Consider the following 23,107-nt stretch of genomic DNA (forward strand, 5'->3'; position numbering starts at 1 on the left):
ATGGTGAAACCCTATCTCTACTAAAAATATAAAAATTAGCTGGGCATGGTGGTAGATACCTGTAATCCCAGCTACTCAGGAGGCTAAGGTGGGAGAATCGCTTGAACCCAGGAGGTGGAGGTTGCAGTGAGCCGAGACTGCGCCACTGCACTCCAGCCTGGGCGACCGAGCAAGACTTTGTTTCAAAAAAGTTAAAAATAGCTGCTAGGCGTGGTGGCTCACGCCTGTAATCCCAGCACTGTGGGAAGCCAAGGCAGGTGGATCACCTGAGGTCAGGAATTCGAGACCAGCCTGACTAACATGGTGAAGCCCCGCCTCTACTAAAAATACAAAATTAGCTGGGCGTGGTGGCACACTGGAGTAATCCCAGCTATTTGGGAGGCTGAGGCAGGAGAATCACTTGAACCAGGGAGGTGGTGGTTTCAGTGAGCCGAGATCGATCGTGCCATTGCACTCCAGCCTGGGCAAAGAGCAAAACTCCATCTCAAAAAAAAAAAAATTAAAAATAGCTGATCCTGGTGGTGCGCACCTGTAGTCCCAGCTACTCAGGAGGCCGAGGTGAGAGGATCAGGCCACTACACTCTAGAGCAAGACCCTGTCTCAAAAAAAAAAAAAAGAAGAAGAAGAAACCGGGCATGGTGGCTCATGCCTGTAATCCCAGCACTTTGGGAGGCCAAGGCGGGCGGATCACCTGAGGTCAGGAGTTTGAGACCAGCCTGGCTAACATGGTGAAACCCCGTCTCTGCTAAAAATACACAAAATTAGCCAGGCGTGGAGGCTCGAGCTTATAATCCCAATTACTCGGGAGGTTGAAGCAGGAGAATTGCTTGAACCCAGGAGCTGGAGAGTGCAGTGAGCCGAGATTGCTCCACTATACTCCAGCTTAGGCAACAAGAGCAGAATTCCGTCTCAAAAAAAAAAAGTAAGAAAAAAAAGAAGATGAAGAAGAAGAAGCAGGCTTGGGTCTAGTCGGATGGGTCTTGAGCCGCTCTCTCTGGTTTGACGGTGTCCTCTTCCCAGGTGGAGGCGCGAGGCACGGAATCTGATCTCCGTCTGCCCACCGTCCTGGAGTCGGAGGTAGGCGCCCGCGGGTCTCCATCTTCCCAGGGCCTTGCGCATGTGGCCTCAGCCGGATAACCAGCATCAATCTCCCTCTCCTCTACGCAGCTTGTCCAGCGGATCCAGACACTGTCCCAGCTGCTCCTGAACCTTCAGGTACAGGGGCGGGGCGGGGCCGGCCACGCGTGCCCTTTCCTGGTTGGCTGGGGCGCGGGTGCGGCTCTCACCCGCCTGGCCCTGGCCCTCTGCAGGCGGTAATCACCCACCAGGACAGTTATGTGGAGACGCAGCGGGCTGCCATCCAGGAGCGCGAGAAGCTGTTCCGGCTGCAGTCGACACGTGGGAACCTGCTGCTGGAGCAGGAGCGGCAACGCAACTTCGAGAAGCAGCGGGAGGAGCGCGCGGCCGTGGAGAAGCTGCAGAGCCAGCTGCGGCAGGAGCAGCAGCGCTGGGAGCGCGAGCGCCAGTGGCAGCAACAGGAGCTGGAGCGTGCGGGCGTGCGGCTGCAGGAGCGCGAGGGCGAGGCGCGGCAGCTACGCGAGCGGCTGGAGCAGGAGCGGGCCGAGCTGGAGCGCCAGCGCCAGGCCTACCAACACGACCTGGAGCGGCTGCGCGAGGCCCAGCGTGCCGTGGAGCGCGAGCGGGAGCGCCTGGAGCTGCTGCGCCGCCTCAAGAAGCAGAACACCGCGCCAGGCGCGCTGCCGCCCGACACACTGGCCGAGGTGAGCGCGCAGCAGCCAGTGTGCGCAGGTGTGGGGTGACCGGTTTGCACGTGCATTTGCACGAGTGCATGCAGGTAACAGGGTTCGCGGGTGCATGCGTGCAGGAGTGTAAGAGCAAACGGCACGAGATACCCTTGCATTAACAGCTCATGCCGCAATGCAGAACCTTTCTCAGAGCTGGCTAAATGCTTAACAGAACGCTGTTGCTCAAAACATTCCATAAATGTTAGAAACTTCTTAAAAAAAAAATGCACTCCTGTAATCCCAGCACTTTGGGTGGTGAAGGCGGGCGGATTGCTTGAGCGCAGGAGTTCCAGGCCAGCCTAGGTAACATGGCGAAACTCCATCTCTACAAAAAAATACAAAAATGAGCTAGGCATGGTGGCATGCATCTGTGGTCCCCACTACTTGGAATGCTGAGGTGGGAGGATCACTTGAGCCCGGGAGAATGAGGTTGCCATGAGCCGTGATCACGCCACTGCACTCCAGCCTGGGCAACAGAATGAGACCCTGTCTCAAAAAAAAAAAAAAAAAAAAACGAAGCTGGGTGCCATGGTGTGCACCCTAGCTACTCGGGAGGCTGAGGCCGGAGGATTGCTTGAGGCTAGGTATTTGAGACCAGCCTGGGCCACGGAGTGAGACCTCGTCTCTAAAAAAAAAAAAAAAATACAAAAATTAGCAGGGCATGGTGGCACATACCTGTAATCCTAGCTACTTGGGAGGCTGAGGCAGGAGGATCATTTGAGCCCAAGAGGCTCAAGAGCTATGATTGTGCCACTGCACTCTAGCCTGGGTGACAGCGCAAGACCGTGTCTCTGAAAACAAATCTATAAACCATGGGTTCTGTGAACAGATGTGGACACAAGTATGTGAGATGTTTGTGTATGAGTGTGTGACAGTATGGGTGCCACTGAGTGTCACCACAAGTATGCACATTTAGCAGGGGTTGGGGACAGGCAATGACTGGCAGCTCCTTCAGGCTGCACCTGGCTCTGTCCAGAACAGGCGAGGTTGAGGGTCTCCTGTGCACAACCCTTGGGGGCTCTCCAGAGGCCACACAGCAGGAACCTTGCATTGGATGTATCTGCTGTTGTCCCCCCAGGCCCAGCCCCCAAGCCACCCTCCCAGCTTCAACGGGGAAGGGCTGGAGGGGCCTCGGGTGAGCATGCTGCTGTCCGGCGTGGGGCCAGAGTATGCAGAGCGCCCCGAGGTGGCTCGCCGGGACAGCGCCCCCACCGAGAGCCGGCTGGCCAAGAGCGATGTGCCCATTCAGCTGCTCAGCGCCACCAACCAGTTCCAGAGGCAGGCGGCCGTGCAGCAGCAGATCCCCACCAAGCTGGCGGCCTCCACCAAGGGTGGCAAGGACAAGGGCGGCAAGAGCAGGGGCTCTCAGCGCTGGGAGAGCTCAGGTGAGCCGGCCCTGCCCCTTCGCCTGGGCCTGGAAGGTGCAACTGGTCAGGCTCTAGGGGCTCACTGGGAGCCAGGAAATTCGGGACACCTGTGCCATCCTCTGGAGAGGAAAACCAGAAGGCACAGCTGGCATCGTGGCTGAGGCCACCCCACACAGGGCTGTGTTTGGTCTCCAGCCCAAAACTGAGATGATCCACCCTGTGTCTTCCCCACCTCAACCCTCAAAACAGTGGGATGGGGACCAGGAGCCTTAGAAAGGAACATGGGCAAGAAGGCAGAGATCCCTGGCCACCTGGGATCAGCACAGCCGGGACAGGGACAGGTGCAGGCGCCTCTGCTCATCGTCCCGGTTCCACAGAGCCGTTCCATAGAGCGGGACACGGAGCCCAGAGCAGCCCCAGTGTTTCCACGGAGGATGCCCAGGGGCTCCTCTGGCACGAGAGCCAGCCCTGCTCCTCTGGGGGACGCCTCCCTGGGGGACAACCAGGGATGTTCTGGGATGTTCTCTGAAGATTAAGGGTGTGTCCTGTGGTCACTAGGGCCTGTGCTATTTCCACAGGAGGCTCGGCCTCCTCTCCAGATGCCGGGTGACTCTGCAGGTCCTTCCGCAGCGAGGTTGGGGCCGTTCTCCCTGAATCTGGGGCTTAGTGTCTGAGCAGCTCAGGTCATGGGATCCAGGCTGCCCGTGGGAAGTGTCAGGTGGGGGTGGCCAGGCCCCTCTGCTCTCGGAGGCTGCCCTGGGGGGTGGGGACAGCTGGCCAGCCTGGAGCTGGCCCAAGCACCTTCTCTTCCAGTGTCCTTCGACCTGAAGCAGCAGCTGCTGCTCAACAAGCTCATGGGGAAAGATGAGAGCACCTCACGGAACCGCCGCTCGCTGAGCCCTATCCTGCCCAGCAGACACAGCCCTGCGCCCCCACCAGGTGAGCCCCCACCCCCTGACATGAGCCCAGTCCCAGGGCAGCGGGGCTGCGGCACCACTTGGCAGCTGCGGCACCACCCGGCAACTGCTCAGTCTGAACCCTCTCTCTGTTCCAGACCCTGGTTTCCCCACCCCAAGCCCACCGCCAGCTGACAGCCCCTCCGAGGGCTTCTCTCTCAAGGCCGGGGGCACAGCCCTCCTGCCCGGGCCCCCAGCTCCCTCGCCACTGCCAGCCACACCACTCAGCGCCAAGGAGGACGCCAGCAAAGAAGACGTCATCTTCTTCTAAAAGGGCCATGACTCAAGGTGCAAGGCCCCTCCCTGCCCTGCCTACCCTTCCTGCTTTCTGGGGACCCCCATGGGGTCACCATGTCCACCCAGCTGTCCCCTCCTCTTCCCTAGCAAACCACTGATGACCGCCTGGCAGGGGCCGGCCTGTCGGTGCTCTGGGCCTCGCAGCTGTTTCTGTAGGATTAGCGGTGGTGCCTGGGTCACTTTCTGAATCTCTTTTTTTTTTTTTTTTTCAAAAAGGAAAGTTTTTAATGGAAAGTTGAGCCAGAACTAAACCAGGGAGCTGTCTGAAATCATAGCACCCCATCCAGGTGGCGGGGAGATCAACTCCAAGCTGTTTTTCCGAGGCAGTGAGGAACGGTGCCGGCTCTGCACGGAGCTGAGGACAGAACAGACCTTGCTTTGAGAAGGAGCTGCCGGCCGGGGCCACGCTCCACAGCCGCCGCGAGACAGTGGAGCCAAGGGTTAGGGCACCAGGAGGGGCCAGGTGGCGTTGGCAGCATCTGTCCCCAGAATCAGGCAGAATCCACTTCCCAAACAGAGCCCCACGCAGGTTCACCATGAACCTCAGCGCCAGGGAATGAGCCAGGCACAGGGGCATGGGCAGAGAGGGCCAGGGGGCAGGGCCCACTGAGGGAACGTCAGTGCATCAGTGGCCCTCCAGTCAGGTTCTATGGGTTTGGAAGCCCATTGTGAAAGGGGTTGACCTTTGCCCCTTTTTACTTGGCATTGGTTTTGAAACCAGCTGTTTCCCAAACTCTGCTTCCCGAGGGCACCCGTTGCTGTTCACACGCTCAGCCTGTCTGGGGGACCGGGCCTCTAGCTTCAGCCAGGGCGGGTACACACCCCAGGCGCAGGGTCCTCAGCCCCCGGGAAATGAGCTCCCGGGGCTGGCGTCCCGCCTTCCAGGCGGGGGCTGACACATCACAGACTGTCGAGAGCGCCGTGTCCCAGGGCATGCAGAGGAAGCACCTAGAGACGTTGCAGCAAGTGGACAAGTGGCCGCTGTGCGGGCCCCTCGCTTGTAGTGAGCTGTTGTAGCTCATGGTCCCTCCCCTGGAGGAGTGGAGGAAGGAGGTGTTGGGTAGTGTCAAAGGTGCTGGGACATCCCAGGGTGGTGAGATCCATCCATGATCTGGCTCCGGTGGAGAAAGGGCACATGTCAAGCCTTGTTCTGCACCCCAAGCATTGGTGGCAGGACTGGGTCCTGGCTGATCGTCCTTGTTCCCAGTGGGGTACACGTGAGCCCCTGCCAGGGCCAAGTCCTTCACCCGAACCCAGGGTCCTGGGAACCGCAGATCCCGGGGCGATTCAGCCGTTCTCCCACTGCGCTGGCAGAGGCACTCCTGTGACGCTGAATACAGTGAATGGGGACATTCCCGCCACTCGGGGACAGACGGGCACAGGGGAGGAGAAACTCCATCAGGAAGTGCTCCCCTGGGCAGAGGCGCCCACTGGGTGCTGTGGGCTCAGGAGGGGGGGTGGGGCAGGAGCTGGGGGCAGGGCAGGAGCTGGTGCCAACCGAGAACCAGAGCCCCACAGCCATACAGCCCATCGGTGACAAGGTCCTGAGAACACAGTGAGTGGCCAGGTGTCCCCAGGCTCCTGGCCCCTCTGACGACCGCAACTCTGCCCAGCCTGGTCCTTGGCCATCAGCGACGCTGTCCGCCCCCCCGTCAGATCCCATGTTTATCATCAGTGTTTTGTATTTTTGTACTGAGTATCGGAGCACTTTACAAAAGCTGACTGTACATTCCTGTTCTGTTGTGGAGAGAACATTCCCAGACCCTGGCACCCTCCTGAGCCGGCGTGCGCCAGTCCAGCCCTCCGAGATGCCACAATTCCCTGGATGGGGGAGAAGTTCAAGGAATTTCTGCTCGGCCACGCGGTGGGAACCCCGCGTCCCCACCACATGGCTGAGGGGTCTCAGTAGTGCTAGGCATCGGGCGGCGGCGCCGACAGCCCTTCCTTCGCCAGTGCCCCTCGGCCACTCCTGGGTTGGAGCCCGATTTTATTTGTAAAGTTGACAGTCGAGCAAATGTTCGTATTTTCGTGGGATCTGCACACATCTTTGTCAGTTGTGATCGTGATCTTAGTCACCTGCTAATTATTTTTACAATGATTACATTTCCTCACCGCGGGATATTTCTGACCCGTTTTAGAACTTAAGACCTGATTCTAGCAATAAACGTGTCCAAGATGAGCGGTGACTGGTGTGCATGTTCTTGGAGGTTTTGTTTGAGGATTTTCTTCTGCCCAAATGTCACTGCAGGCGTAGCGGGTTCTGGTGGGGGCTCCCCATGGCTCCTGCACCTCAGCTCGCCCCCCTGCCCTCCGTGTCCTGCTTAACACTCTGAAGACCCCTTCAGGTCCAGTCCCCAGGAGTTGCTGGGGTTTTTTTTTGTTTGTTTCTGTTTTTTTGGTTTGTTTGTTTGTTTGAGACGGAGTCTCGCTCTGTCGCCTAGGCCGGAGACCAGTGGCAGGATCTCAGCTCACTGCAACCTCTGCCTCCCGGGTTCAAGCACTTCTCCTGCCTCAGCCTCCTGAGTAGCTGGGATTACAGGTGCCCACCACCACGCCCAGCTAATTTTTGTATTTTTTTAGTAGACATGGGCTTTCACCATGTTGGCGAGGCTGTTCTCGAACTCCTGACCTCAAGTGATCCGCCCGCCTCAGCCTCCCAAAGTGCTGGGATTATGGGCACGGGGCAGGAGTGGGGCGTGGAGGTGCCTGTGGAGGGTCCTGCCCACTGGGTACACTTCAGGCTTTTGTGGCGCCTCCACAAAAATCTTTTTGCTTTTAATCCAAAATAACCGCAAAGGGTGTAACTTTCAGTTCCTCCATCTGGTGTGAGAGGCAGCTTGGCTGTGAGTGTGAAATCATCATTTCCACCTGGTCTGAGTCCCAGTCCAGTGAGGCGAGGACACTGCTGTTTCAACAGAGGGTTTCCCGTCACGAGGGGCCTAGGTGTAAAGTCGATCACTAGGTCACTAGGAAGCGCAGAAAGGGAACTCTCGGGCAGCACTGTCCGCCAGGGAGATGATGCAGGCCACGTGTGGGATTTTTCATTTTTAGTAGCCATATTAAAAAAGTAAAAGGAGGGCCGGGCACAGTGGCTCATCCCTGTAATCCCAGCATTTTGGGGAGGCGGGGGCTGAGGCAGGAGGATCGCTTGAGCCCAGGAGTTCGAGACCAGCCTGGGCAACATAGTGAAACCCCTTCACAAAAAAATTTAAAAATTAGCCAGGTTGGCCGGGCGTGGTGGCTCACGCCTGTAATCCCAGCACTTTGGGAGGCCAAGGCGGGCAGATCACGAGGTCAGGAGATCGAGACCATCCTGGCTAACATGGTGAAACCCCGTCTCTACTAAAAACACAAAAATCAGCCGGGCGTGGTGGCAAACGCCTGTAATCCCAGCTACTCTGGGGGCTGAGGCAAGAGAATCGGTTGAACCCGGAGGCGGAGGTTGCAGTGAGCCGAGATTGTACCATTGCACTCCAGCCTGAGGGACAAGAGTGAGACTTCGTCTCAAAAAAAAAAAAAGAAAAAAAGGATGAAATTAATTTATTATATATATATATATTTTTTTGACATGGAGTCTTGCTCTGTCACCCAGGTTGGAGTGCAGTGGCACGCTATCTTGACTCACTGCAACCTCCGCCACCCGGGTTCAAGTGATTGTCCTGCCTCAGCCTCCCGAGTAGCTGGAATTACAGGCGCCCACCATCATGCCTGGCTAATTTTTGCATTTTTGAAGAGATGGTGTTTCACCATGTTGACCAGGCTGGTCTTGAACTCCTGACCTCAGGTGATCCACCTGTCTCGGCCTCCCAAAGTGCTGGGATTACAGGCGTGAGCCACCAGGCCTGGTCTATTTTTTCTTCATTGTGGTCAAATGTACACAACATAAAACTGGCCAGTAGCTATTCTCCTGATGGTGGACATTGGAGTGTGTGTGTCTGTGTGTGTGTCCCCCCATCCTCTGATTTGCTCTACCCAACCCCAGCCATCCTCTGACCTTTGCCTAGCTGACCTCTCCCCTGGGATGCCCCCAGCCTTCCTCAGCACATCTTACGGGCCCTGGGGGGCTTGGAGGCACCCTAAAATGAGATGTTCTGCAAAGAGGGCCTGTAGTGGCTGGGCACGGTGGCCCACGCCTGTAATCCCAGCACTTTGGGAGGCCGAAGCGGGTGAATCACTTGAGCCCAGGAGTTCAAGACCAGCCTGGGCAACATGGTGAAACCCCGTTTCTACTAAAAATACAAAATTAGCCAGGCATGGTTGCACACGCCTGTAGTCCCAACTACTCAGGAGGCTGAGGCAGAGAACTGCTTGAACCCAGGAGGCGGAGGTTGCAGTGAGCCAAGATCGCGCCACTGCACTCCAGCCTGGGCGACAGAGTGACTCTGTCTCAAAAAAGAGGGCCCATAGTCTTTAAGGTTCACAAAGGGGTCTGTTTCCAGCCCCTAAAAGGTTGAGAACCACTGGACCAGAATGGGCAACTCAGGGACAGAGTAGTGGTCACCAAGCCTGGGGGCTGCGGGTGGGTAACAGCTGAGGGGTGTGAGGTTTCTCTCTGGGGTGATGGAATGTTCTAAGGTTGATTGTGGCTCTGCTTGCACGACTGTGAATGTACTAAAAGCCACTGAACTGTCCCCCTTCTGTGGATAAATTTTATATGTGAATTATATTTCAATAAAACTGTTTCAACACACACACACACACACACACACACACACACATTACATTTCAATAAAACTGTTTCAACACACACACACACACACACACACCCACTGGACCAGCTGAGAGAGTGGGAGAGCGGCCTCCCTTTCTGGAAGCATCCGACCTGTCTGCTCTGTGCCTGGGCTCCACATGGTCAGTGTCCAAGGCCTTCCCAGCCCAGGCTGTATCCCTGAAGGTGGCTTGCTTTTCCTCCTGGCACCCGTGACCAGGTGGTCATGTGGCTTCCCCACACAGAGGTGCTGCTCCAAGGGCCCCACAGGTATGAGCTGGTAAGTAGTTGGGTCTCCAGGTAGATAATGAGATGCCCTAATCATGCAGGTGCCGCTAGGGGCTGGGAAGGAGGCCTCTGCTGAGGGCCAGGACAGGCCTGCACCCCCGACAAGGGAGAGAAGGGGGAAACCCACCAAGCCTGGCCCACTCATGAGTCCTGGGCAGAAGGAGCCCCCACAGATGGGGTCTCCTGCACCCGTGTGACCCTGAGCAGTCCCCGGCCTCCCAGCTGCTCAGAGCCACCTGGTATCTTCCTTGTAAAAACAAAACAAACCACAAATGTACTCTGGGAGGCCGAGGCAGGCAGATCACTTGAAGCCAGGAGTTCAAGACCAGCCTGGGCGAGACCCTGTCTCTACAAAAAGTTTAAAAATTAGCTGGGTTTGGTGATAAACGGCCTGTAGTTCCTGCTATTCGGGAGGCTGAGATAGGAGGATCCCTTGAGCCCAGGAGTTCAAGGCTGCAGTGAGGCTATGATCGTACCACTGCACTCCAGCCTGGGTGACAGAGATCCTGTGTCAAAAAGATAAAAATCAAGGCAGTGCAATTGCTATCACAGGAGGCCCAAGGGCACACACACTGGCTGTTGTGTGTTCCTGGGCCAGGCTGTGCAACAATGTCTGCCAGAGGCCACATGTGCACAGACTCTGAAGGGTCATTTTCAGCCAGCAGACTAAGAAGTACCCTCCTCCCATCCCACCACACATTGGCTGAGGTGGAAGCCCCAAGTGTCTTCAGCGATGCCAGTGTGTGTTGCCCAGTCTCAGCCTGGAGCCCTTCAAATGCTCACAGTGGCCCTGCATCTGCAGCACGGTGGCATGAGGCCACGCCCTCAGGCGGCCTGATGAGAGGTGGCACCTCTGGCCCGTGTGCCCAGGACTCTGGGGAGTAGAGAACAGCCCTCAATGGCTGGAGGCCACTTGGGGTCCGTGGGCAACGGTTGCTCAAAGATGGAGAGGACCCACCGGGCTGACGGCATTCCTGAAGGTGGGCTGGGGTAGTGTGGTTTCCAACTTTGGTTCCGTCCTGTGGAGGGTAAGGGGCCAGGAGCCACCAGTGTAATAACCTTCACCCCTGAGCCAGGCGCCAGCACCACAATGTTTAATTGATTCCCGTTGCAGCTTTCTCAAGGCACGATGGGCTCCCTCTTCCTCATCTTGATTTGGATACAAGACGCCAGCTGGCAGGCAGGAGGTGCTGCTGAAGCCCTCCATGGCTCCTGAAAACTGTCACGGCTCGGGAGCTCCAGGCTGAGGCCTGGGGGACCTCGCATCAGTCCCTCCACCCAGCCTGCCCACGGATTTCACCACAGGCAGCTCCATGAGAGCCCCGGCCCCTGCCCTGGTGGCTTCTGCTTTGCGGGAAGGGCCCTCCGTGGGCTCTGGCTGTGTCCCCGTGCTCTTCTGGTAGCGTCAGGGGGTAGTGGCCTCGGCCTGGCCGCCAGCCTGGGCCGCCTGGTACATGCTGAGGATCGAGGAGATGGTGCCCATGAGGCCCACCAGCCACGGCGGGAAGCGGCCGGCCCACAGCACGCCCCGGGGCAGCCAGTGCACGGCGTTGGCCAGGTCGGCCAGGTTGCTGAGAAGTGACAGCGCCTCCGACTGCATCTGCGCCTCCATGGCCCTCCGCTTGCCCCGGGGCAGCGGGCTGTGGGGCAGAGAGGGGCCGCTCACACTCACGCTCACACCTGCCTGCCCTTCCCAAGCCCCTGAATGTCCTGTGTGGCCTGGCAGCCCTGAGCCCCTGCCTGTGAGTGGGAGGAGCTGGCAGGGCCGAGGGGCCTCCCTGACCGTCCATAGAGACTGAGTCCGCATCACCCCCCACCGACCCAAGCACGAACAGGGCAGGGACCCGGGTCCAAGTCCTCAAATCCACGCCTCACTCCTCGTCCTGAACACCCAGAGATGGGGATTCCTTGTGAAAAACAGAAAGCACAAATGCACTTTGGGAGGTGTGGAGGGAAGGGGGAACCCCAGGAGCGTGGCCTGTGCCTGCCCGGCCTTTCTTTATCAGGATGACACAGTGATGATAAGCCTGGCCAATGTGGCAAGACCCCATCTCCACCAAAAAATAAATAACAAAATTAGCCAGGCGTGGTGGCACATGCCTGTAGTCCCAGCTACTCGGGAAGCTGAGGAAGGAGGATCAGTTGAGCCTGGGAGGCAGAGGTTGCAGTGAGCCGAGATGGCACCACTGTGCTCCAGCCTGGGCGACAGAGCAAGACCCTGTCTCAAAAAAGAAAAAGAAAAAGCAACGGTAACGATGGCTATGGCCTTCGGGAAACTGATCATTCTCTCCTGCTGGGGGCGCAGCCATGAAGGCTCAGCCCTGGAGTCCCCGCTCAAGCAAGCCTCAGTTTCTCCATCTGTAAAAGGTACCACCACCCACCAGAGGCTGCGGTGAGACCCCCATGACCTGAGCACAACAGACCCCAGCACAGGCCTGCACAGGGGTGGCTGCGAGCCGGGATCCCACGCCTGCTGGAGGATCCCACGCCTGCTGGAGGGATCCCACGCCTGCTGGAGGGATCCCACGCCTGCTGGAGGGATCCCACGCCTGCTGAAGGGATCCCACGCCTGCTGGAGGGATCCCATGCCTGCTGGAGGGATCCCACGCCTGCTGGAGGGATCCCACGCTTGCTGGAGAGAGTGGGCCTCCCTGCTGGGTGATCACGAGCTCCTACCTGGTGAAGGGCGCCATGGGGCTCCGCAGCCTCTGTCTCAGTTTCAGCAGCATCCACAGGGACCTGCGGCACCAGAGCCCGAGGGAGGATGCCATGGGGGGAAGCAGGAGGGTTAGCTCCACAACGCTGGCCCCGGACATACAGTCTGGGATGGGTGCTGCATCTCAGATAAATGGCCTGCCCTCTCCCTGCCCCCACAGTCCCACGCCCTCCCGGCTGTGCCTCAAGCTCCCAGGGACTCATCTCTAACACGGCCCTGTCCCACCCGGGACGTCGTCCTGCACTTCTGACATGGCCATCCAGGGCCTGGGCCAGCCTCTGCAAACCACTGGCAAGTGCTCAAAGGAACATCAAGCCCCGTGAGGTGTTCACAGCCTGGCAAGGAGTCCTAGACAGAAGAGGATGCCAAGAGGCCCGCAGTTGGACAGGCGTGGGGACGCCGTTTCCCCTCCGGGCCTCAGCTGCCTTGCCTGCTCTGTGTGGAAAGGTCCAAATCAGTGCCATGCCAGTACCCCCTGCACACACACCCTGGACATTGGCTGGACCTGTCTGGATGATCCCTTGGGCCCCCAGGGCTGGCATCTGCAGGCTGAGGAAGGGGCTACCCAGTGGGCAGCCTCTGCTCCCAGCGGACTCTGCAGCCATGCATGGCACCCACCTGGGCCGGTCCATCAGGCACCTGCACTCTCCAGCCTCAGCCGTGGGGCATGCCGGGTTGTGACTGTGACAGAATGGGCAGGGCCTGGTCACATCTCCTCTGGCCACTGGGTACCCAGGGTGCAGGATGCAGGGTAGCGCCAGTGGCACAGCAGGTGGGAGCCTCCTGGGGGACTAGGGCAAAACACTGATTCCTGGGCTCCCCAGACCCACAGAATCAGAAACTCTAGGCCAGGCGTGGTGGCTCACACCTGTAATCCCAGCACTTTGGGAGGCCAAGACGGGCAGATCACCTGAGGTCAGGAGTTCGAGACTAGCCTGGCCAACATGGTGAAACCCTGTCTCTACTAAAAATACAAAAATTAGCTGGGGGTGGTGGCAGGCGCCTGTAATCCCAGCTACTTGAGAGGCTGAGGCAGGAGAATCACTTGACCCCAGGAGGCGGAGGTTGCAGTGAGCCAAGATCGCACCACTGCACTCCAGCCTGGGCGACAGAGGAAGACTGTGTCTCAAGAAAAAGAAGCCCTGGGCACCGGACCCAGGCATCTCCATTTAGCAACCTCCTGGCTGATGCTCCGGCAGCCCTGGGCCTTAGGGCAGATGTCTGGTCGTGATGAGCACACATGGAATGCTCTCCACCCACTCCCCCTGCTTGCTGCAAACCCAGAGAAATGATGAAAAACCACGTGCCCGAAATGAGAATGCCACAGCAGGCGGGGCACAGAGGACTTTGATGGCCGTGAAACAATTCCATTTGATTCTGCAAGGGAGGACACGTGTCAGTGTCCAAACCCATAGGATGCCCAAAACCTAGCGTGAACCCTAACGTGAGCTATTCACTTGGGGTGATGATGGATCCATGGAGGGACATCAGTTGTAACAAATGCACCATGGGGATGGCGCCAGTAGTCAGGGAGGCTGTGTGTGGGGGTATATGGGAGCTCTCTGAACGTTATGCTCAATTTTGCTGTCAGCCTAAAACTGCTCTAAAAAAATAAAGTCTGGGCCGGGCGTGGTGGCTCACGCCTATAATCCCAGCACTTTGGGAGGCCAAGGCAAGTGGATCACCTGAGCCCAGGAGTTGGAGACCAGGCTGGGCAACATGGCAAAACCACGTCTCTACAAAAAAAAATTTACAAAAATTAGCCAGATGTGGTGGCACAGCCTGTGGTCCCAGCCACTCAGAAGGCTGAGGTGGGAGCACTGTTTGAGCCCAAGGGGCGGAGGTTGCAGTGGGTCAAGATTGAGCCACTGCTCTTCAGCCTGTCTCAAAAAAACAAACAACAAAAAAGTTTATTTAAGCAAAAAACAAAGGAACCAAGGCTGCCCCTGAAATACAAACCAGAGGTCACGAGGCACCCAGAGGAAGGTGGAGGAAGAGAGGCTGTGAGCCAAGGCCCCCCTCTGACCAGAGCCCCAGGAACATCCAGGCCAGGCCCAGACACCCTCCCCCGGGTCTCCCAGCACACAGGGAAGGCCAGCACCACAGACAGACACCGCTGCCTCCAGGGGCAATGGCCATGAAACATGACCCTTTTGAGACAGTCAAAACGCGTAGGCAGCGTATTAGGTCAAAGCTGGAAAAGAACCACCGAAGCTTGAACAGTGGGAGTCTCTGGGTTGGATTGTGGGTAATTCGAATCTTCTACTCTGAGGTTTATCTATTTTCCAGATTGTCTACGGTAAGCATGTAATTAGGACATCTGTGTTGGGGGGAAAACAAGAACTACTGAGAGTCAGAGCCTTGACCAGGGACAAGCAAAGCTTCCCCCAGAAAAAGGACACAGCCTGCCCCGAGGCTGGGGGCAGCTGCACCTCACCCCAGCGATCTAAGAGCCCTTCACGGCCACTGAAACATGGAGACCAGGGGGCCCAGCTCCTCCTGGTGTTTTCAGGGGCAGGGGATTCTGACTCAGCACATTTGCAAAGAGGAAAATGTTTGGGAGGAAACCATTACTGGAAAGTTCTAGAAACTGTATGGTTTTTTGGAGGCAGAGAGCTAGTCAGGAAACTGCTGTTTTCTCCGGGGTGTCAGCTGACAGCAACGCCAGCAAGACTCAGGGACCCGGGTAAAGGCCACTCCGCTGGCTGCTTGTCACAGGCCCTGGAGTTACTTCTTCTTTCTGAGTGTGCTCAGCAGAGTCACGGCCCGTCCTAAAATGTCCATGTCCTGAACCTGTGAACATGTTCACCTCCAAGGCAAAGGAGGCTTTGCCGATGGGATTAAGCTAAGGATTTTTTCTTTTCTTGACACGGAATCTTGCTCTGTCGCAAGGCTGGAGTGCAGGGGTGTGATCTCGGCTCACTGCAACCTCCACCTCCCCAAATTCAAGCAATCCTCCTGCCCCTCAGCCTCCCTAGTAGCTGGGATTACAAGTGTGCACCACCAAGCCCAGCTAATTTTTTGTATTTTTAGTAGAGACGGGGTTTCACCATGTTGGCCAGGCTGGTCTAGAACTCCTGGACTCAAGAGATCCACCCGCCTTGGCCTCCCAAAGTGCTGGGATTACAGGCATAAGCCACCACGCCCAACCTAAGCTAAGGATCTTGAGATGGGGTATTACCCTGGATCATCCAGGTGGTCCCCATGTCATCACAGGGGTCCTTATAGGAAGGAGGAAGGAGAATGAGGGTGAGGGAAGGAGGTGTGACCCTGAAAGCAGAGGTCATGCTTGGAAGATGAAGGACGGGACCATGAGCCAAGGAATGTGGGTGGCCTCTAGAAGCTGGAAAATCCAAGGAAACGGACCTCCCCCTGGGGCCTCCAGAAGGCATCAGCGCCTGCTGACACTAGCCCAGGGAGTGTTCCGACTTCCAGCCTTCAGAATCCTAAGATAATAAGTTTCTGTTGCCCAGCACTACAGAGTTGTGGTAATTTGTTCCGACAGTTATTCTGAACAAATATACCCACAAAAGGAAGAAACAACAAAACCTCCAAGGAAAACTCTAAAAGGCAAAGACCCCATCTCAGTCTGAAGCCTGTGCTGTTGCTGGGGCTGCTGCCGCTTTGCTAAGGAGGCCCCGCCCAGGGACCTTGGGTGCTCCCTTCTGGCCCATGCCACTTACCTGGCAACCCCCAGGAGCAGAGAGAGGGCCCACAAGGTTGTACTCAGCGTCCACCACCGGGAAGAGTCCACGTGGAGGACCCGGGCATCAGCCGCCCAGGCGACGTGCTCACAGGGGTAATAGAGCTGGTCGGCCAGGTTCCCTAGGACGGAGACCCAGCGGACAAAGGCGTCCTCCTCCTGCAGGACCAGAAGCAGAGGGGGCCTAGAGTCAGACTTACCCACTGCCCATTTTAGCACCGTAGCCATGCCAGGTGGCAGACAGCTATTTCCTGACCCCAGTCCCTGGGCCATGTCCAGGCCCGGCAGGCCCTGCAGGAGAAAGGTTCTAGGGCTGGGGTCCCCGCACAGGCCTGATTTCCGTGTCTCGGCAGCACGGTGCTCAGTGCCCCTTGGAGGGAGGCTCTTAACGCAGCTGTGCAGTGCAATCCTCTGCGGAGCTTCAAAAACCCCATGCCCAGTGCCAGCCGTGAGGATTCTGCCTCACTCAGCCTGGGGCAGGCCCCAGTACCGAGAATTTTCACAGGGAATTTTCACATTCCCAGGGGATTCCCAGGTACGGCCAAGTTGGGAGGCCTGTGTCAGAGCCTTCCTTCCCAAAGGCTTCCAGTTCCTGCACAGGCGAGGACCTCCGATGCCAGACTCTATGCAGGGAGCATGAGAGGTGGCCCGCAGGGAACCCTGACCAGGCTGAGATGGTGTGCCAACCCTTGGGCCACCGCACGCCCACTGCTGACCACGCGCCAGGCACAGTACGGCAAGGCTCGTGGCCTCCCTCAACCCCGAGCAAGTTACAGACCGCCACTCTGAGGCTCTCAGGGAAAGCCGCTGGCCCCCAGTTCCGGCAGGGATGGTCCTCCAGGCCCTCAAATTGCAATGCGCACGCGGGCTCTCGGTCCTGCACGGTGCCCATACCCTCTGCCCCAAGTTCTTAATTACACCGCCTAGAGCCAGCGAGGCAGGACCAGTTGAAGCTGTAGAAACCAGCGCTGAAGCCTGGTTTCTGGGACTGGAGACCCGCAGCCAAGCGGGGGGCCCGCCCCCTTGGGACCCCACCTCCTTTGGACCCCGCCCGTCGGGATCCCGCCCCATCGGAGCCCCGCCCCCCTACCTTCATCGTCCTTGTTACCTGCCACACCCTTCCCCTCCTCTCTGACTTCCCAGGCAGCTCCTCCCCGCCCCCACCGCTGATTCCAGATGCTGCTCTCCTTTCTGGCTAGTCATGATCCTACCTCCGGGCTCTGAACCTCACTCCAGCTTCCCTCATCTGCCTAGCGCGTCCTGGCACACTGCCCACCTCCCTGAGGATGGCGGACCCCGCCCCAATGTGCTCATTCCGCCTGGATTTCCTGAGAAGGGGCAGGGTCCAGGCTAGACTCTGCGGAGGGGCAGAGGCTCACCAGGGCAGGGAGGAACGCAGACATATAAACTGGGAACCCAACAAAAGGGGCTCTTGTTCTGGCCAAGGGACACTCGAGGTGCAAGGGCCTCCACCCCTTGCCTGAGGGCTCTTCCACAGAGGGGATAGAGGAAGGAGGGGTCTCAGGGATGCACCAGAGCATTGTCCTAATCAGACACGGAGGAGGAGGATGCTATAGGTGTCAAAACAGGAAGGCAGCCCAGAGCAACACTCATGATGTAGGATGATCAGGCAGAGGACACGTGGTGCTGAACACGGTGGGGTTGGGATTTCCGGGCGGGGTGCATCTGAGTAGCAAGTGGCTCAGAGAGGTGATCCCTGGGAGGACAGAGAGAACAGACAGGGCAGCCCAGGGAGGGGCATGACGCTGAGAGGCTGGCCCACGCAGCCATCCCGTGAGGGGCAGCATGGCCCTCTAGATAGGCTGGCACGCCTGTGGGACGCCGCAGGGACAAGGCTACTCTCTGCAGCACTGTCGCAATAGCAAAACCTTAGAAATCATTGCCCTGTGCGTCAACCAGAGGCCGATTAAATAAATCCGAAGCTGCATAGCAGAGCACTATGTGGTCCTGAGAACGCAGCTCTTTCTAGACTGATAAGAAATGATCTGTGGCCGGGCGCGGTGGCTCACGCCTGTCATCCTAGCACTTTGGGAGGCGGGGCAGGTGGAACACTTGAGCCCAGGAGTTCAAGGCCAGCCTGGGCAACATGGCAAAACCCTGTCTCTACAAAAGATACAAAAGATTAACCAGGTGTGGTGGTGCACCTGTAGTCCCAGCTATTCCGGAGGCTGAGGTAGGAGGATCACCTGAGCCCGGGAAGTCAAGGCTGCAGTGAGCCATGATCACGCCACTGTACTCTAGGCTGAGTGACAGAGTGAGACCCTGTCTCCAAAAAAAAGAAAGATAAAGAAATGATGCCTAAGCTGTACTGTTAAGTGAAAAAAGCACTGTTTATGTAAACCATATGTATTTGCCTATGCAAGTACAGGAAATCTCACAAAGGAGACACAAGAAGCTGACCACAGGGCCGGGCACGGTGGCACACACCTGTAATCCCAGCAGTTTGGGAGGCTGAGGCAGGTGGATCACTTGAGGTCAGGAGTTCGAGACCAGCCTGGCCAACATGACAAAACCCCATCTCTACTAAAAATACAAAAATTAGCCAGGCATGGTGGGGGGTGCCTGTAATCCTAGCTACGTGAGGGGCTGAGGCAGAAAAATCATTTGAATCCCGGAGGTAGAGGTTGCAGTGAGCCGAGATCACGCCACTGCACTCCAGCCTGGGTGACAGAGTGAGACCTTGTCTCAAAAAAAAAAAGAAGCTGACCACAGTGGCTGCCTCTGTGGGGAAAAATTGGAGGCCTGGAAGATCAGGAAAGAGGGAGGTTTTTTAAAATTATATCCTCCTTTGGAACGTGTGAACGTTTGCTATTTTTAAAAATTTAAATCAAAATGAGAACATCTGATCCTCTCAAAGAAGAAAGTGAAATTTTTAAAAGTAATCAACTACCCACGCAGGGAGCACTTTGGGACAAGACTATAAAATGCTCATGGTAGCTCACGCCTGTCATCCCAGCACTCAGGGAGGCTAAGGTGGGAGGACCACTTGAGCCTAGGAGTTCAAGGCTGCAGTGAGCTATGATCACTCCACTGCACTCCAGCCTGGATGACAGAGCAAGACCCTGTCTCTAAAAAAAAATTATTTTTTTTGTATTGTTTGAGATGGAGTCTCGCTCCATTGCCCAGGCTGGAGTGCAGTGGCACAATCTCGGCTCACGGCAACCTCCACCTCCCAGGTTCAAGCGATTCTCCTGCCTCAGCCTCCCAAGTAGCTGGAACTACAGGCGTGCGCCACCATGCCCGGCTAATTTTTGTATTATCAGTAGAGACGGGGTTTTTTTTTTTTTAGACGGAGTCTGGCTCTGTCGCCCAGGCTGGAGTGCAGTGGCGCGATCTCAGCTCACTGCAAGCTCCGCCTCCCAGGTTCAGGCCATTCTCCTGCCTCAGCCTCCCGAGTAGCTGGGACTACAGGCGCCTACAACCACACCTGGCTAATTTTTTTGCATTTTTAGTAGAGACGGGGTTTCACTGTGTTAGCCAGGACGGTCTCAATCTCCTGACCTCGTGATCCGCCCGCCTCGGCCTCCCAAAGTGCTGGGATTACAGGCGTGAGCCACCGCGCCCAGCCGAGACAGGGTTTTACCATGTTGGCCTGGCTGGTCTCGAACTCTTGACCTCATGATCCGCCTGCCTTGGCCTCACAAACTGCTGGGATTACAGGCATGAGCCACCCTGAGGGGCCAAAAAATTTTTTTTAAAAATGTCCACTCAGGTCCGCGCCCTACTCCCTAGAGCCCCACAAACTCTGTTACCTGTGCCCCTAGGCCGTATTGCTTAGTGTAGACAAACATGGCCAGGTCATCAAAGAGTCGCAAGATGGTCCTGCAGTGGCTGAGTTGGGTGGACACCACCAACAGACGTGTTCCCACTTCGGACTTGGCGGGACCCTGTTCAACCAGAACCCCACCAACCAGCTGGCAGCAGTACCCCAGCACTCGGATCTGTGGGAAAGCAGAAGCAGTCAGCGTGGCCCTCCTGTTCTGCAGAACTGAGCTGCATCCCCCCACACCTGGCCCCGGGCCCCGCTGGATTGAGAGTGTGGAAGATTCTTTTTTTTTTTGAAAGAGTCTCACTCTGTCATCCAGACTGGAGTGCAGTGGCATGATCTCGGCTCACTGCAGCCTCCATCTCCCATGTTCAAGCGATTCTTGTGCCTCAGCCTCCCCAGTAGCTGGGATTACAGGCGCCCACCACCATACCCCGCTAATTTTTATATTTTTTGTAGAGACAGGGTTTCACCAGGTTGGCTAGGCTGGTCTCAAACTCATAACCTCAGTGATCCACCTGCCTTAGCCTCCCACCTGCCTCGGTCTCTCAAAGTGCTGGGATTACAGGCATGAGCCACCGTGCCTGACCCAAGGGTTTGGAAGATTCTAAATCTACAAAGTGACAGTAAAAGCTGAAAGTTTAGGTGCGGCACAGTGGCTCATGCCTGTAACCCCAGCACTTTGAGAGACCGAGGCACTTTGAGAGACCCCAGCACTTTGAGAGGATGCCTTCAGACCAGGAGTTTGAGACCAGCCTGGGCAACATAGCAAGACCCTGTTTCTACCAATTTTTTTTTTTTTTTTTGAGACGGAGTCTCGCTCTGTCACCCAGGCTGGAGTGCAGTGGCGCGATCTCGGCTCACTGCAAGCTCCGCCTCCTGGGTTCATGCCATTCTCCTGCCTCAGCCTCCCGAGTAGCTGGGACTACAGGCACCCGCCACCAAGCCCACCTAATTTTTTGTATTTTTAGTAGAGACGGAGTTTCACCATTTTAGCCAGGATGGTCTCGATCTCCTGACCTCATGATCCACCCGCCTTGGCCTCCCAAAGTGCTGGGATTACAGGCGTAAGCCACCGTGCCTGGCTGCCAAAAATTTTTTTAAGTTAACAGGGCATGGTGGCTACTTGGGAGGCTGATGCTGGAGGATCACTTGAGCCCAGGAGTTCCAGACTGTAGTGAGCTATAATCGTGCTACTGCACTCCAGCCTGGGCAACAGAGCGAGACCCTGTCTAAAAAAAAAAAAAAAGAAAAAAGAAAAAAAAAGCTGAAAGTTTAAAAACATACTTGGAGGTGGGACAAATGAAGAAACATGACATCATTGATGTAACTGAAGGGCACAGCCTTTGGGGACAGATGTGACAGGAACAAAGAAAACAAAGCTCCTTACTTCCCACCTCCCGGGTCCTTCTTTTCCCAGGTGGCAGGAAGCCCCAGCTAAAGTGTATATTTACATCTACCTGCCTGGACCAAAGCCTTTGGCTGTGCTCAATGGTGGGTGCAGGTGATCAGGCCTCAACCCAGTGAACAACAGGATAATTTGGTAGAATTACTTTAGAGAGAAAGAACCTACTCAGTAGGTGATGTGGAGCCTTGTGAAATAGGTCGTCTTCACTACTCTTATATCTTTTTTTTTTTTGGAGACAGAGTCTCGCTCTGCTCCCCAGGCTCGAGTGCAAAGGTGTGAGCTCACTGCAACCTCTGCCTCCCAGGTTCAAGCAATTCTCCCGCCTCAGCCTCCCAAGTAGCTGGGACTACAGGCACGCACCACCACACCCGGCTAATTTTTGTATTTTAGTAGAGATGGGGTTTCATCACGTTGCCCAGGCTGGTCTCAAACTCCTGAGCTCAGACAATCCACCCACCTCCACCTCCCAAAGTGCTAGAATTACAGGCGTGAACCACCACACCCGGCCTCCCTTATATCTTTATTTTACCTGCTTTTCAGAAATTGCTTGTTCCTGTTGCTTTATTTATTTTTACTTGTAATTCCTTTCCAGCCCCATTATAATGGCAAAACACTGCAATCTGAATGTTCAACTCAGGGGGGATTTGTTAACCCACCCCCCCAATCATAAGATATTTGAATGGAATCTAAATGCCTAGCCACCAGTACACCCCCTGGTACAACCTAAATGTCTACCTATAAGAGACTGGTGGGGACAAGCTAAGAGTCCAGACTCAGGGGCATGGATGGCATAACCTAAATGCTCAACCATATGGGACTTGATTGGAACTAAAAACTGTCCAGCCATAGGGAGAGTCTTGCAATATCCTAAATCGCCACATGAGATTGTTTGGGACAACCCAGGGACCAACTACAGTGGCCTGGTCAGATCCTAAATGTCCAAACATGGGAATCTGTTTGGTGTGTAAACGTCCAGCCAGGCTGGGTTGGCAGAGACAATCTAAATGACCAACTGGGGTTTTGTTGGAACCCATCACTGCTTAGGCATGGCAGGGCCCAGGCCATGGCGTTTTCTTTGGTCTAGGTTGGCTAAAACAACCTAAATGCCCAACTATAGGGAATCTGGTTGGAAGTGAATGTCCAGCCACAGGGGAGCCCTGCAACATCCCAAATCCCAACACGAGATTGTTCAGGACAACGCAGGGACTGATTTCAGTGGCCTGGTCGGATCCAAAACGTCCAGACACGGGAATCTGGCCAGTGTGTCAATGTCCAGACAGGTTGGGTTGGCAGAAACGATCTAAATGTCCAACGCTGGCCAGACGCGGTGGCTCACGCCTGTAATCTCAGCACTTTGGGAGGCCGAGGCAGGTGGATCGCTTGAGGCCAGGAGATCGAGACCATCCTGGCTAACATGATGAAACCCCGTCTCTACTAAAAATACAAAAAATTAGCAGGGCGTGGTGGCGGGCGCCTGTAGTCCCAGCTACTCGGGGGGGCTGAGGCAGGAGAATCGCTTGAACCCGGGAAGCGGAGGCTGCAGTGAGCAGAGATCGCACCACCGCACTCCAGCCAAAATAAATAAATACATAAATGTCCAATGCTAGGGCACCGCATTTGAGCCTAGCTCGGACAGGGCCTCTGCGACGGAGTATCCTGGGCGACCCCGTCCCCTCTCTGGCCTGTTTCCCCGTCTCTGAGCTTGGGCCAAACTCTAGGACCTCCGGCCCTGGTCCGCCCCTGGTCCGCCCCTGCCTCACCAGGCGGTCCCGGCCCCTGTAGGACTCCAGCGCCGACGCCAAGCCGCTCAGCGACGCCATGGCAACTCCGTGACGTCACCGCGACGTCGGCGCGCCGCGCCAGGGGGCGGGGCCAGGCCGGGGACCCGGGAGCGCCCCCACCCCCCAAAGGCTTGCGCGCAGGCGCGGCCACAGGCCTTTGTCCCTTGACCGGCTTTTTGTCCGCTGTAGGGGAGGGACAGAGTTTGCAGAGATGGGGCCGACATGTGTGTGCTCTCCAGGCCTGCAGACCCTGGATGATCCTCGGAGTTTGCTGCATTCTGCCCCACGGCC

At 56.6% G+C, this 23,107-nt stretch overlaps 2 protein-coding genes across 10 annotated transcripts in view; one reads left to right on the forward strand and one right to left on the reverse strand.

The window, feature by feature from the left end:
* The window catches only part of LOC100454400 (rho guanine nucleotide exchange factor 18), a 74,618-nt gene extending 68,007 nt beyond the window's left edge, over nucleotides 1–6,611 (forward strand). For all 3 annotated transcript variants that reach the window (XM_024237614.3, XM_024237615.3, XM_024237613.3), the window contains 7 exons: nucleotides 1,021–1,077; nucleotides 1,168–1,215; nucleotides 1,311–1,781; nucleotides 2,884–3,190; nucleotides 3,986–4,111; nucleotides 4,227–4,416; nucleotides 4,642–6,611. In XM_024237614.3, the coding sequence (XP_024093382.1) occupies nucleotides 1,021–1,077; nucleotides 1,168–1,215; nucleotides 1,311–1,781; nucleotides 2,884–3,190; nucleotides 3,986–4,111; nucleotides 4,227–4,399 (1,182 nt within the window). In that variant the 3' untranslated portion in view covers nucleotides 4,400–4,416; nucleotides 4,642–6,611. The remainder of the gene's footprint in view (nucleotides 1–1,020; nucleotides 1,078–1,167; nucleotides 1,216–1,310; nucleotides 1,782–2,883; nucleotides 3,191–3,985; nucleotides 4,112–4,226; nucleotides 4,417–4,641) is intronic.
* PEX11G (peroxisomal biogenesis factor 11 gamma) lies at nucleotides 5,148–22,900 on the reverse strand. 7 transcript variants are annotated; one of them, XM_054539486.2, is made up of 5 exons: nucleotides 22,796–22,896; nucleotides 19,614–19,802; nucleotides 15,821–15,999; nucleotides 12,098–12,160; nucleotides 5,148–7,364 (listed from the first exon to the last, which is right to left on the reverse strand). In XM_054539486.2, the coding sequence occupies exons 1-5, from the start codon at nucleotides 22,853–22,855 to the stop codon at nucleotides 7,019–7,021; spliced, it is 837 nt and encodes a 278-aa protein (XP_054395461.1). In that variant the 5' UTR covers nucleotides 22,856–22,896; the 3' UTR covers nucleotides 5,148–7,018. The 7 variants fall into 7 exon arrangements, with proteins under 7 accessions (XP_054395461.1, XP_054395463.1, XP_002828591.2 ...); XM_002828545.6 differs by lacking the exon at nucleotides 5,148–7,364 and adding an exon at nucleotides 9,061–11,061 and having other exon boundaries at nucleotides 22,796–22,900; XM_054539490.2 differs by lacking the exon at nucleotides 5,148–7,364 and adding an exon at nucleotides 9,061–10,878.
* Between the last annotated feature and the right edge of the window lie 207 nt (nucleotides 22,901–23,107).

This window comes from Pongo abelii, chromosome 20 (genome assembly GCF_028885655.2).
Source record: "Pongo abelii isolate AG06213 chromosome 20, NHGRI_mPonAbe1-v2.0_pri, whole genome shotgun sequence".
Classification (NCBI taxonomy): domain Eukaryota; kingdom Metazoa; phylum Chordata; class Mammalia; order Primates; family Hominidae; genus Pongo; species Pongo abelii.

Excerpts from the sequence above, each read along its gene's own strand:
- PEX11G (XM_054539486.2), bottom strand. The coding sequence starts at position 22,855 with ATGGCGTCGCTGAGCGGCTTGGCGTCGGCGCTGGAGTCCTACAGGGGC. Across the intron at positions 16,000-19,613 it reads AATACGGCCTAGGGGCACAG|GAGGAGGACGCCTTTGTCCG; the intron begins GTAACAGAGTTT and ends CTGGTCCTGCAG. Across the intron at positions 12,161-15,820 it reads CTGCTCCTGGGGGTTGCCAG|GTCCCTGTGGATGCTGCTGA; the intron begins GTAAGTGGCATG and ends CTGGTGCCGCAG.